Below are 14,656 nucleotides of genomic sequence, written 5' to 3'. Positions count from 1 at the left end.
TCCTGCCTGTGCTGCCAGACGGGCTGCGAGGAGGCTGACAGGAGGCGAGACGACCCACCCTCTTCTCCTCCTTCCCAGCTCGGGACCGGCCCCTTTTCCACTCAGGGCGGCTTCCCGTGCTGCCCGGGGCTGCGGGGGATCCTTGCAGGGTTTCCATCTTCCAGCTACTCCCCTCAGCCGGGAGTCCCATGGACCACCGGCCAGGAGCCACCGCCATGCCCCTCTCCATGCCACCCTCAGCCTCAGCTCCCATCTCGCCTCAGGCATCAGAGAGGGGTGGCACTGGGGGTCCCTGAGGTGCTGCTGCCTGTCATTTTGGCACCAGCAGTACCCCAGCCCCGTGGTGGCCCTCAGCTGGGGGGAAGGTTGAGGGGACATTTCCTCCACCTGGCTGGGTGCTGAGGCAGGGCCTAAGATGGCCGCCATCACACAGCACCTGCCTGAGGGGCTGGTGCCCAGTGCCAGTGGGAGCTGGAAGGATGCGCTGGGCTGCTGGGGTGTCTCCTCATGGGGTCAGCCACGGCGTTGGGCAGTCCTGAACAGCTTCCACCACAGTTCATATTAAAAAGCGCCCTCCTACCCACCCCTTAGGGAGCACAATTGAAGGACACACTTCAAGGCTGGGGCTTTACCAAGGAGTGGTAAAACCCTCCGGTTTCACCCTCTCTGAAGGGACACCTTCTCCTACTCCCCAGTCGGGAGAGCCCTGGTTTGTTTGTGAAAGCTGCCCCAGGGCCCGCCATCCCAGAGCAGGGCAGGGCTCCCTTCACACCCTCGCCTTGGCACACCACGGAACAGCCAGGTGCCTCCCCACCGGTGAAGACAGCCAAGACCCGTGCTTTCATCCCTCTTTCTTCTCCTCTGGACTATGTTTCTCAGCTGGGCAAAGCTGGGGTGAGCCTCCTGTTCTTCCCTCAGTTTCCCAGAAGCAGAGCCCGGGGTCCCTACCACCCAGCTGCCAGGGATGTTCCTCCAGGCACAGCTGTTCCAGGCAGCATGGACCAGGCACGTCTCATCCCCAGGCATTTGGGAACTTGCATCTGCAACGCTCACCTAACCCCAAATCAGATGCATTTACTACTTCATTTTTTTATGCCAGCAGTAACTTCTTAAATCCAGCAGACCCAAATTTCCTCTCTTCTTGTTTTGTTTGATTTTATTTTTTCAGGTGCTAGGTGCTGCATGCACAAACCTGTCAGGATTCAAATTCAATACTGTACTTTCTTTTTTCTTTCCAACTCTGTGTCATCAGGAACTGAAACTGTTTTCCTTCAGCTCCAGTCCATGGCAGTGACAGTCCAATGAGTGGCTCAATATCTCTTGGCCTTGCTGGGATGTGTAAACACACTCTCAGGCCACTGGAGTTTCTGCTTCTGGACAGACACATGTGCACCCACCTGAAAGCATATGTCCACTAAAGGCATATGTCCTGGGAGCATTATGTCCTCCAAATGTAGCTTGTTTAATAGACGAGCAAGAAGGTGCTTGCCCCCCATACAGAAGGGATTAAGGGAAACTGGAGATGGAGTAAAGGGAAGGGACAGCAAAGTTGATGCCTTTGGAACTCCCCTTTAGCAAATCAGTGACCCAGGCTTAGGCTGTGGCCACACCATGTTCACATACAGGCCTTTCGTGGTATTGCCAGAAGGAAGAAAGGAGTTAAAAGCCTGGCCAGCCCCTTTCCCACTGGGACCACTCCACCACTGGCAGGTACAAGGGCCTCTGAAGTGGCCACATCCCCGATGGGAGCTGCAGAGCTGGGCAGCACTGCAGGAAATGGCAAAGGCCTTACGTGGCTGGAGAAGAGAAGATGGTAGGAGAAAGCTGGAGGGAGGCTGGGGAAAGATGCTTCAGGCCCCCAGAGGCACCCCAAATGGTTGCTGTGCTGATCTGGTCACTGCCAAAAGATGGTCAAGGCATTACCCTCAGCTCTTCACCATTTCAAATGGAGATGGAAGAGAGCTCAACAATCCAGCTGGGGTTCAGAAAAGACTTTAAAGCAATGGTTCAGGATGAGACCTGATTTAAGGACAGACAAAAAATGCTTTGAAGTGTTATTCAGCTGCATCCAGTTTATTCCAGCTTCTGCATGTCTTATCCAGCTCAGACACAGAAGAATGAGCACACTTCTGAGCTCCAGATGAAGTGGGGCTGCAGCCTCCTGTGCCCTCACTACTGACATTAGGATGGGCTGCTCCTCAACCTACTCTATGTTTCACTAACTAGGGGCCACAGCTGAATAATAGTCTTGCAGCTCTCCAGCACATGCTTAGAAATGCTGGAAACTGGCATTTAAAACAATACATATAGGATGATTTTCCTAATGGTTTTGGGAAACCTAGAGAAAACTAAAGCACCCCTGTAAAAGCAAGTCAAAAATACCCTGCTAAACCCTAGAGCAGTGCCTGGGCAGGATGGGGAGATGTTTGCCAGCTTGAAATAACCATTGGGCAGTCAGGAGCCGTTTGGAGAAACATTCCAATCTCACTGGCTATCACTGTTTGACTCCTGATCAATACTCAGCTTGTTTCTTCAGCCACTCTGCTCCTCCCATTGCACAGGTGAGGAGCTGAGGGCCAGAATAAATCAAAACAGTGAGACAGAGCAAAGATACTGCAGTAAAGCTGATCCTAAGCACATCTGGTGAAAGGAGGAGATTCAGACCAAAACAGGACCCTAGAGCAGGTATGAGATAACCAACAGGCATGAGGGAATGAGCTGAGAAAAGCACTGCTCTTCCCAAAATGATTAGGAGCAGCCAATTCTGCTCATCTGCCCTTAGCAAGGGCATCTAAGGACACAGCACACAGCTAAGTAAGACCAAGGTGTGTTTTAACACGGTTCAGATGCAGTTAGGTTTGGTGAGTGAACATTAAGCCCGGGGTCTTGATTGTTCACATTATCCCCTCTTCCCCTTCCTGGGAATCTCCTGATTTTGGGGGTGAACGTGGCAGGCATTGTTCTGGGGATACCATTGGAGACCAAGATAAGCAGTTACTCAGGTGTGTTCACATTAGACATGTTTGATGCTGACTTTTGCCGACTTAGCAAGATGAGCAGCTGTTCTTTGGGTGGGAGCTCAGCAAATTAAATTGCCTGGCATGCCTGCGGCCAGCATGAGCAGAGACATTGAGAGAGGCATGATCTAACAGCTGAGCTTCCACACACGTTTCACCTGGAACAGATCATGTTATGTTAAGGAATCTCTCTGTGTTTTCACACAAACACATGCACCTTGGTGGTGCTCTGCCTTCACACATCTGCATCCCCATTTTTCCATGCAAGGCTCCTGAGTAGGACTAGTCTTCCACTTTTTCACCATACCAGTTAAATAAACCCTGCAGGGAGTGTTGAAACTAAAGAAAAAGTTGGCACTTTCTAGATCAAGAGGAGGGGTTTTCCAGACTCCAGACTAAAGTTGAGCGAACAACGTCAGAGCTGCATTTGGTCCTAACATCAGTGCCATGGCTGCATGGATTCCTAAATTAAAGATTTCCAGTTCTCTGTTCTTCTAGGTAGAAGAATGGGACACCAGACACCCAACTCATGCAGAGGCACCTATATTAAATGCACAATTAGAAGTGTCTGAACCAGGAACTAAATTTACCCAAAGCACTCACAAACTGTAGAATTTAGTGGCATTCAAAGCCAGCAATTTGATCAAAAAATTGGCAAGAGTCCCAAAGTGTTACACAGGCATAGACAGAGATAAATGTCCAGAGGTTAAATTAATTACAGTGAAGATCAGGAAATTACATTAAATATTTTCTTTCCAGTCTTAACATAATTAATCTCCTCTGAAACATCTGGATGGGACCTGATGATCCCCAGTTCTGACACTATCTGGGAGGTGCCTGTGTTCCTGAAAGGTCTTTTCTGGGGTCCCAGTGGCTGCTGATCTCCCTGTTGCCATTAGCTGTGTGCCCCATGGCCCAAGAGATCATTTCAGAAATTCAAAATCTGGTACTGTTCTGATGAAATACACCCAAAGTCTCTGCCAAAGACCCCTGGTGCTGGGGTTGCTGACTCTGTCTGGGGGACATCAGGGCAGACAGTCAGGTCACCGAGTCCTGGTACCTGGTGTGTCTCTGCTGAATGGCAGTACAAAGAGAAGAAAGTTGAAGCACCAAGATGTCCGTATATCATTTCCCAGGATGACTGGGGTGTAGTGGCAGGCACCCTGGCTAAGTGCGTTGTCCTGTTCTTACCTAGATCAGTAGAAATTTTCAGATAAGAAATTCAATACGGGAAGGGGAAACTCGTTATCTCATAAGGCACAGAAACTGTGAGTATTTCTCCCCAGGTGCAAGCGAGGTTAACACAATTTAATTATTCTGAGGGACAGACTCTGCCCAGCAGTCACTCCAAGTGCTTCAAGGACAGTGCATAAAAATTTCCTTCCAGAGGAATCCCAACCATGAGAGGACAACTCATGAAACAGCCCAACAGACACATACCACAAAACATCTTACTGAAATCCTGTCCTCCTCAGCAAATGGTAGGGCTTTGAGCATCCTTAGCACTTGTTCCTCCCGTATATTTTTTGTATCTTCTCCTTGAGAAACTTCAGCTTTTTGGACTCTTTTGGACAGTATATTTGAGCAGTTCGTGCCATCTAGTGGTCACAATGATTTCCCAATCTTGTTATTTTTACCGAAAAAAATTAAGCCACATTTGGTGGTTATGAGAGAACTGAAATAAGGGGTTACAAAACCGATGATTAAATTCAATTCTGTTCTAAAGGACTTTTTCATCTCTTCAGACCAGCAGTGATTAACTTCCTGGTCCAGGGTCCCAGGTACATCCAGGAACAGTTATCTTAAGCTTTACATTTTTGATGAGAGAGGACTGGTCAGTCTGAGCTAGGGACACGTATGTGAACAGAACTCAGCTTAGACAGAAAATTCAAGCTATAGTAGATACCGTCAACACAGCAAAGACTGGGTGCCTCATGCCTGCTGCTCTTGCAGCCTGGATAAGCCCTGTCATAGCCATAGCTCTGACTGCACTCATGGAGGTGTTCCTAAGCTACTTTAAGGTAACTGACTTAAATACTGCTAGGAATACAGGCACACAGCACTGAGCAAAATCCACCCGAGAGGCTGAGTAAACACTGAGTCCAAGGTATATGGTTAGATTGTCAGTCCCTTGACTACATGATTTAAAACCAAGCTGGATGTTTTACATACCACAGAGCAATAAGCCAACCTCCTGTCTGAAGCAGCATGCCTGGGATCTTCATGCTGAGATTCCCCTCTGCTCAAAAAGCCTGCAATGGTGATAAATGCAGAGTGGCTCACTCCAGGAGGTAGGATTCATTTGATGAAGCATAGATGTCCCCAGAGCTGGTGTTCTCCTCTGAGTCTGTGACTGGACTCCCTGTATTGTACATGACATGAATTAGACCCAGCAAGGGCAGGATGCATCCCATCCTACAGTGCGGCAGGTAATTACAAGCAAGCGCCATATGGTCAGAAAAAATGTATTTCTTTCCATGGACTAAAAAGGGAGACCAAGATGTACAATCAGGTAATCCCATCCCTCATTATGGTTGACAGCCAGCTGAATATAAGCTGGCAGTGTGCCCAGGTGGCCAAGAAGGCAAATGGCATCCTGACTTGTATCAGAAATAGTGTAGCCAGCAGGACTAAGGAAGTGATCGTCTCCCTGTATTCAGCACTGGTGAGGCCACATCTCAAATACTCTGTTCAGTTTTGGGTCCCTCACTACAAGAAAGACATGGAGGTGCTGGAGAGGGTCCAAAGAAGGGCAACAAAGCTGGTGAAGGGTCTAGAGCACAAGTCTTATGAGGAGAGGCTGAGGGAACTGAGGTTGCTTAGTCTGGAGAAAAGGAGGCTCAGGGGACACCTTATTGATCTCTACAGCTGCCTGAAAGGAGGTTGTAGCAAGGTGGGGGTTGGTCTCTTCTACCAAGTAACAAGTGGTAGGATGAGAGGAAACAGCCTCCAGTTGCGCCAGGGGAGGTTTAGATTGGATATTAGGAAAAATTTCTTCACCAAAAGGGTTGTCAAGCATTGGAACAGGCTGCCCAGGGAAGTGGTTGAGTCACCATCCCTGGAGGTGTTTAAAAGATGTGTAGATGTGGCAGTTAGGGATGTTGGTTTAGTGGTGGACTTGGCAGTGATAGACTTATGGTTGGACTTGATGATTTTAAGGGTCTTTTCCAACCTAAATGATTCTATTTGTACTATGAGTATTGAAAAACCCTGCTCCCATTCTCCCTGTTTTCTTCCTGTACACTCACCTCATCCATGCACATCGCTTACCCCCACCTCCATGGGAAGCTGCAACACAGAACATGCTGTAACATAGGGGAGGGGAAGACTGGCCAGGTCAAGCTAATTGGGCCTGAGGGATGCAGAACTGCTTATCAAATGAACTCTGCATTCAGAAACTGTCTCTTCAAAAGAAGTGATGTTGCAGGCTCTACGCACGCACCGTCTGAGAGCTGAACCAGAGCTTAGGGAGAAAGTAGTGAATAGGTGATGTGGAGAACCGCTGTGTGGATGGATCAATGCAAAAGCAAGATACATGTGCTGTGAAAGCTGCGTACTAGTTTGAGTACAGCCTACAGGCTCCTAAGCTTTCTAGGAAATCTGGAGCTATGTCATCTCCAAGTTCAAGATCCAGGATTGCCCAAAAGATTGTGGGAGAGGGCAAATCAGGACTAATTATTCAATGCCTCTTCCAGCACAACATCTGTGAAACAATATATGGAGCTATCATGTGACAGATTCAAAGTGATCAAAAAGCCATGGTTCATTCTGTGTATAGTTAAGGTTGGAACTTCTCACGGAATGCTAGAAATGTGGATTTTTTATCCAATCTCTTCAGAGGAGATGATAGGTTTATGGAAAATAAATTAACTAAGAACTGCTAAACAAATGGAAACCATCTCCTATAGCTACAAGTAGCTGGACACTAGGAGGGTATTTGGAAAATACCTTACATGCTTGCTCCAGTTCTTATGTTCTTTCTTAAGCACTTCTGGCAGCTTTGACATGGCAGTGAGATGAAAGGTCACAGCTCCGCTTGTATTTCTTGTGAATATCTGAATGTAACTTCAGGTCTCAGCCTGAGAGACAATCTGTTGAAAAGACAGAGAAAGGATGTGTAACAGCAGACTGGTGCTTCAGAAATCTTTTCCTGAAACATCGAAATGTAACATAACGTAGGGTAAGAGAACAGAATATAATTAATATAGCTAATATAATATAATCTTGTCTGCTCTTTTGTCCCTGGGTTCACCTAGTAATTCAGTCTTTTCAACCGGGGTTGCTCAGATGTCTGCAAATTTCCTTTCTTCCTGGAAAAGTGGAAGGGATACCCCACCTACTTTTACCAAAAACCCACTTCCTCTATTCTTTCCACCTTGTTTTTATCTGGCTTACTTTATCCCATCTCTTGAAGTACCCAAAGAAGCAGAGAGGCCAAAACAGTTTCAGAAGCACCCAGGAGCTGTACAACATGCATCTAAAAATGCATCATGAAACATGCATCAGATGTTTTCACATTAATAACTTTGAAAAACTAGAACTATCCCACCACCAGCTATGATCCTTTCACAGCCAGAGTGGAAAAAGGGTGTTTGTGTGGGTCAAGATCCAACCCAAAGGTCTCTGCCAACCCCTGTGAGATGGCTGGGCGGGAGGGCCCTTGAAGGAGCACAGCGTTGCTGCCTCCATCGCTCTGAGAACCAGTCTTCACCTCACTTACTATAAACAAACAAGCTAGGAGTGAGTTCTTGCTTTGATCTTTTGAAGTTTTGGATACTCCAAGGTCTGTGCCTAGCAGGAAATTAGTCAAACATCATGGGAAGCTACAAAAGCAAGAAGTGAGCCTATCCAAGCCTGAGCTGTTATCGAGGGCAGAGGTGAGTGAAGACACTATTTGGATAACCCTTGCTCAGGCACCACAGCTCAGACTTGCGTTGCAAGGCAAATATTTACCTACGGCCTAAACAAAGTCAGCGTTTCAAAACTTTGTTCAAAATACTGCATAACCCTGAGACGTTTCCTTGAACTTGTCTCAGAGAAGGAGAGATCTTGTGCCTAGTACCTATGCGGGCTGATCTCAGGAGACAAGCAGAAAGAAAATGAAGCATCTGATCTGCTTCCTGGTTTTGTTCCTCATTTCTGGAGTAGGAAGCTTTGATCTTGTTATCGACGAAATCCCAGATGTGAGTATTTCAAGGCAGGGCCTAGGTCTCCTTTCCTTGCTGAAGTCAATATTGAAGCTGCAGCTGGCTTCAGTGGGAGAAGAACTGGGTCACTGCTTCATAGCTCTGCTTGTATCTTATGATTCTATTCTACTTTTAGCTGTAAATGGGATTCTTCTGATAATTGGTTTTCACCTGTCATTCATAGTGCTTCTTTTTTATTATTAAAGTTGGGATAATATGGGCATAACTCCAAGTTTCTTTTCAAGCAGGATTCTTATTTTTACCTCAACTTTGCCTTTTCTGGTGGTTTTACCTTTAAACATTCCAATGGGCTTCTATGCTCAAGCCTTCAGCATATTTTATATCCTGTTTCCCTGGAATAAGCAGAAACAGAGCAGCTAGATATCTTTGTGGATGGGGTCTCCTGTACAGACCACTATGAACTTCAGCAAAGCTTCATATGGACTCAGGGTTTTGTTAAGAGGAGTTCAAATATGGAGTTAAGATCCTGTTGACTGCTAAGATTCCTTAACAGAGGAATGAGATAATTTATAGAAGAGCTTGTAATTAGGATAATACAACGATGAAGAGTATAGTTATAGATTTGACTCTGAAGCTGAGTCTGAATTTAAACCCCCGGACTCAGGTGAACTTAGATTTGGGTGTCTACACCCATTTCCACATTGCCATATTGCAATATTTCTGTGAAGTCAGCAGGGATGGTGTGAAGCTTTCTTTTACTTTGTAGGATTAACAAAAAGAATTTGTGAGCAGGAATATCCTCTTTTTCTTCTTACAGCACTTTTCATGACGCAGTGAGATTTTTATACTGAGTTTGAAATTCCCAGGAAAAATATTCCAAACCTGTGGTCCTTTCTAACCATAGTTGTCATATCAGTTTAACATCAAAGTGCTTAAATAATTTAATTTTGTGCAAACCTTTGTGTGTATGCTATCATATAAACTGGAGCGCAACTCATATACTTGCCATAAATTAAACTTCTAACAAAATTTAGTTAAGAGTATTGCTGTGGTGTAAAAACCACGCTACTAATTGAATCAGTGCAGCTTTGCACTTGGAAAAGACCTGACGTGCCTTTGCTGTCAATGGGACAAATTTAGTTCTCAGGTATATTAGTATAAAATCAGAGACAATTTCGACTGGTTTGAGCAGAAATTCTCTGAACTTGTTGGTTTAAGTGAGATCAGTATCTGAAGTACTGTAGTTACCATGGCTAGACCCATCCTGATGATAATCTGCCTCTTGCTCTTTATGGTCATTTCAATGTGTTAAATATTACTCCCTTTTTCAGAAGGAAAGGTTGTAAAATGATGGCAAAGGTCATGATCTTATAAGAGTATATAGAGCTAGTTGGCCTCAGAGGGAAACTGAATGTGTGGACATACCACATTTTGGTCTGAGATTGTTTGTGCCTCTGCTCCCTATTTGCACCAAGGGGAGGTAAATTCCCTTTGGAACTCTATTAGAGTGCTAATCAATAATAAATCAAGTGATAAATCAAACAGTAAGGCAGCAACAACACCTCTTTCTTTCTTCTTTCTTCTCTAGGAAGTGGAGAACCTGATTGACCTAGAAATCGATGGAGTTCCTTCAAGCTCCAAGATGAGGAATGGCAGGTATCAGGTACAGTACCCAGAAATGCTTCAAAAAAAGGGAATCAAGAATGTCTGGGAGCTCTCTCCAGGTGGCTTGTTCCATGTCAAGGGCTGCAACTGTGCAATCAGGTGGGACCAGCAGGTCCTTATATGCATTGAGACCTCCATATCTCTTGGTGGGATAAGAACTGCTACTACCCTCTATGCAGTACCTAGCACAACAAGGCTTTGTTCCATATCTGCGCTCTAACGACCATAACACAGATGCTAAACAATGGAGATACTTGTCTGTCTAACTTAATGTGTGGGAAAAACCCCACTGATACTGGTGAGGCTTTTCCATGAGAAAATGGAAAAGTACTTCAGACACTGGTAATGCAGGTAGAAACTTTTCAGTCCTGCAGGTAGTCTATTCATTCATATTTAACTCAGGTCAAAAGAGTGCAGCAACGTGTCACATGGATAATGAGCTGGTGGAGTCTGAGACCAGGGTAGAAAATTTGTTTCCAGCATGCTGATGGGTTGCAGATTATTACAGTCTGTCATCTTCTGAAGCAGAAACATTTAAAACAGCATTGTGGGAGTTTTCTTGTGTTTTACACAGTAGTAATTAACAATAATGATCATGAAGTCAGTTGTTTGAAGGTATTAACTTTTATTACACTGCAAGAAAGAAATTATGATCAGAGTGGACCTTGTCCTCTGCCAAGCTCTGGTGCTTCCTTTCTTGAGCTTGTTCAATATAGCGAAAACAGAAGGCAAACATGATTCTTCTTTATCCTAAGGCTTTTTGAAAGGGGCTTCACACAGAGTGTAAATGTAACTTACTGACACCTAAAGCCCCCATTACAATGCTAGAAAAATGGAAGATTTTACCATAAATATGGATCAAGCCAGCTCACATTTGCCAGACCAGTGTTTAAATAATTTAATCGTGATCTAAGCAGAAATCCTCTCTAGCTGCACTTCTTCAGGGCATCATTTCTTTCCAACATGGCTATATTAATGCTTACGTATTATATTGCCTCTGTTCCCCAACTTTCTGGATACATAGTGATATAGACATATGCATGCAGTAATTGGCAATTTTACTAGTGGTTTTATTATACCAGTTATTCCTTATATTCCCAGATATTCTTTCCTATCCTTTGCCTGTCAAATGAGTCTTTGCAAACCAGTAGAACTAACATCTCAGCTATAGGATGAGCTACCCTTATGTTAGTTGAATCACAATAAAATATTAATAAAGGAGATTAAACTAAAGTATGTGAAACATCTTGAGAGAGTAGCTCTTGGTCAACAGCAGGCACACAGTTACTTACTGTGGATCACTAGAGGAAGGCTGTCTTCCAAATTATTGTTTTAGCACTATGTTTTTCTACAGTGAGGTCACTAGCCCATTGGCAACAAGACAACAGAACTCCTCTGCAGACCCTACTGATTAGCTCTAAATAGAAAGAATTGTTTTGTAGGTCCAAATAACGTATTCTGGTGAAAAATATTCGCTCCTGAGTAATTCTAGAATTACTGGGTCTCAGGTATGTGAATGGTTCTCGTGACCACATAAGCAGAGCATCTCATGGGCTGGGATGCGGGTAACCTTGTGAGCCTCCGTGTGATGGTGCACTGCCGTTATCTCTGTTTTGGAGACAGATCATGGAGCTTGTGTCTAGACTGTGAGGCAGGATGTTCTATAGCACTTCCCTCAGTCCTGGTCCTGATCTCTGGCTGTCCAGAGCCAGGTGAGATCATACCTAATTCCTTACTGCTCTGCCTGCCTGGTTTCCTCTCCATGAGAACCCGCACATGAAGGAAATATGGAAGGAGAGAGAGGGTGGAATCAGCTGGCTGGAGAGTCCCCCCAGCTCCCAGGGTATAAATGCAAGCAGAAAGACCACAATTCATCTTCAACATTGTGAAGACAAAGTCTGCCAAGACCTAGTTTTGAAGTTGCTCTTCTTGCACCTCACAGTAAGGGTCATGATCCCCAAAAGAGACTGCACTGAAATTGCAGTGTGTTAAAAACTGCTTAGGAAATGGCTCACATGAAAACAAGTGAATCTATGAGGAAACAGCATGTCAAAGAACAGGGAGGACATGCCAGGAAGATCTCATCCTCTTTCTAGTTTCTCATGCTGGGCATCTGCTTTTCAAATTTTCCCTTAATCTACAGATTCTTATGACTTTCCCCAGGAATTTTCATGCCCCAGTAGAAAAGTAATTTTCTTGAAATGCAGTGTAACAGCTCTGAATCTGCTTTCCTTGTTTTGCCAAGTCACACCTGAGAAGTGGCCTGGGGACTGCAACTTGAAAGCAGATAGATGACCTAAAACCTGCAACTCTTGTAATACTTTACCACTTGCACTACCCTTAGACACCATGGCTTCTTCTTCCACAGACAGGACAGGAGGAATCAGGGTCAGCAGCTCTGGATAATAGTTAGATTGAAGTACCCAATATTTTCTTGATGGTAGAGTGCATAATAGTTGCAATATTCATGCACAGTGATTTGAACAAAGGTCATTATGGAGGGCTGAATATCCATAGCCTGTACAGATGTCAGGAGAAGATGGGTCTCGGTACCTGAAGATAGGGCCCAGCATCTATCAAGACCAGATTCTTAAAACAGTTCCTGAGGTGCTTGTCTCCACCCTAATCAGCAATTAGCCACACGTTAGATAATTGCACAAGATACTGTTTCTAGGCAGTGTGGTCATCAGCAGATCTGGATGTGGTTTAAAGGCAAGGATCAGCCGTAAATCCTCATGCCAGAAATAGCACAAATCTCACGTGCCACAGAAGCCCATGTTCCCAGTAACCACACCAGCGCTCAAACCTGAAGTATAGTTATCTACAGCTCTGTCCTCCTGACCCGTTGGAGTGGCTGCCCTCTGCAACCTTTGACATCCTGGGGGGACGGTTGGCCCGCCCTATGTCTGATCTCTAACAACAGCAGTGGGAGTCATTACATGTACAAGTGATAAGCTCACATCTCCATCAGTGCCTCTCTCTTCTCCTCCACCCTCACAAAAACAAACAGGAAGGAAATCTGGGCATCTTGAAAACTTTACACCATTTGTAAAGTGAGTCAGGAACCCTAAGCTCTTCCAAGAACTGGACAAGTATCACAACAAAACAAATCCCCTCTGTGCCAAGGCTTTGGTCTTCATCTTTTCAAAATTAAATTTGTTTCAGTTAAAGTTGGTTTAGTCTTAATTTGTATTCATACTGATGGTATTTCCTGTACCAAGGGTATGTGTGGGGACAACAGTCATTCTTTATCAGATGTGAAGGGTCCAGTTCACTGTACAGTGATATCTGTGGGGTGTCAGGGTGGACTGAGCAAGGATCAGTCCATCAGGCTTTGCAGAGTGTCTCTAGAGCACCATAAACTTTCAGATCTGAAATCCCAGGCTGAATGCTTCAGGTGGAGCCCGGTAAATAAAAGTAGTAAATAAAAACCTACATTTGTTCTCAGCCAGGTGGAAACCCTGCAGTCTCCCTGTCTGGCTTTAAAGGATCCTTAAAATTATCTCATTAAAATTATCTTTCTATGACATGTATCAGCTCTTAGGCAGCCCAAGATTTTCCTACTAACAATATACTAATTATCTTCAAATGAACTTAGTAACTGTATAACAGGCCTTATATGCACCATCTGGCTAATTAAGTTTTTGTGAGCATCTTCTGTGGTTTTGGGTCCTCTTGGATTCAAGTGCTACTGAAACCTGAGATGAGATTGGTATGTTTTGGTACATTTTTATAATTAAAAGAATTCTTTCAACCAAATGAGGGTATCTGTTTTCAGATGAAAGGGATCACACCACTGGCTGTGAAGAGCTGAGCTTGCCTATTTGTGATGATAACACCAAAGTAGATATCTACATTAAACAATTGCCTCCCTCTAGAACTAGGTGAGCCAAATCCCATCGAGGATTACTTATGCAAGTTTAAGTTTTAGGGAATTAAACAGAATGATTCAAATGGCCACAAGATGTCACCAACTCTTCATAGAAATTTTAAAATGGAAATATTCATAGGGCAGGGGAAAAAAAAATCAACCATTAATGAGCAGTTTCAGCTCTTCTAAGCAGTGCATACATAACTACCTTTACATATATGCAAGTATATAAATGTAATATCAATGACACATAGGGGGTTTTATACATACATATTGCATATAATACAATAATATAAACATGTATTCTATAATGTAAGTGAAAACAGAATGAGATAAAATGGTCTGGGTTTTGAGGTTTTCCACTTTTCCTAGAAAAATAAAAAGAGATTTTTTCTGTTAAAAGCTAGAGTTTCTGAGTATGACTTTTTGTCAGCCTGTTTTGCTTTCAGGAAATAAATTTTTGTTCTAGAAGAGAATGTTTTCTATAAAAAATAAAAAACAGGGGAAGAGAGATCATCCCGTGTATAAATACATAAAATAAGACAAAAGGAATATGCACACTAAGTCTGAGAACTCAAACCAATTTTCATCATCTTGGAAAGCAGCTTTTAGATGTTAACTGTCTGATCCCTGTCTTGATTCAGCCACAATCTGTGTTGTTAGCTTTGCTGAAATACGTTCTCCATATTTTTCTCTTCCAGCGAAGCACATCTGACTGGGGGTATGTTGGAGACCTGGTGAGTTTTTTTCTTCCTCTGTGGAAAATAATACCGAACAAAGTGATTTTCTAGTTAACCATTTTTTGGAAATCAATCCTTTTGTTTGTTCAGTTCCTTGTTTTTACTGCTGGTTGGGTATTAACCTATTTTCTTTAAACAAAGCACTGTTTGCACAACGCTGTTTATACAACTGCTCTTGGAGGGAGAAGGGTATGGTAAATATGAAGAAATAATCAT

At 44.0% G+C, this 14,656-nt stretch overlaps 1 protein-coding gene across 1 annotated transcript in view; it reads left to right on the top strand.

The window, feature by feature from the left end:
* Positions 1–8,064: 8,064 nt before the first annotated feature.
* ITIH2 (inter-alpha-trypsin inhibitor heavy chain 2) overlaps positions 8,065–14,656 on the top strand; it is a 26,852-nt gene continuing 20,260 nt past the window's right edge. Inside the window, exons 1-3 of the mRNA XM_074828044.1 lie at positions 8,065–8,200; positions 9,753–9,827; positions 14,402–14,437. Coding sequence (XP_074684145.1) covers positions 8,117–8,200; positions 9,753–9,827; positions 14,402–14,437 — 195 coding nt within the window. The 5' untranslated portion in view covers positions 8,065–8,116. The remainder of the gene's footprint in view (positions 8,201–9,752; positions 9,828–14,401; positions 14,438–14,656) is intronic.

This window comes from Strix aluco, chromosome 5 (genome assembly GCF_031877795.1).
Source record: "Strix aluco isolate bStrAlu1 chromosome 5, bStrAlu1.hap1, whole genome shotgun sequence".
NCBI classification, from domain to species: Eukaryota; Metazoa; Chordata; class Aves; order Strigiformes; family Strigidae; genus Strix; species Strix aluco.
This window is presented reverse-complemented; position numbering and strand designations above follow the sequence as displayed.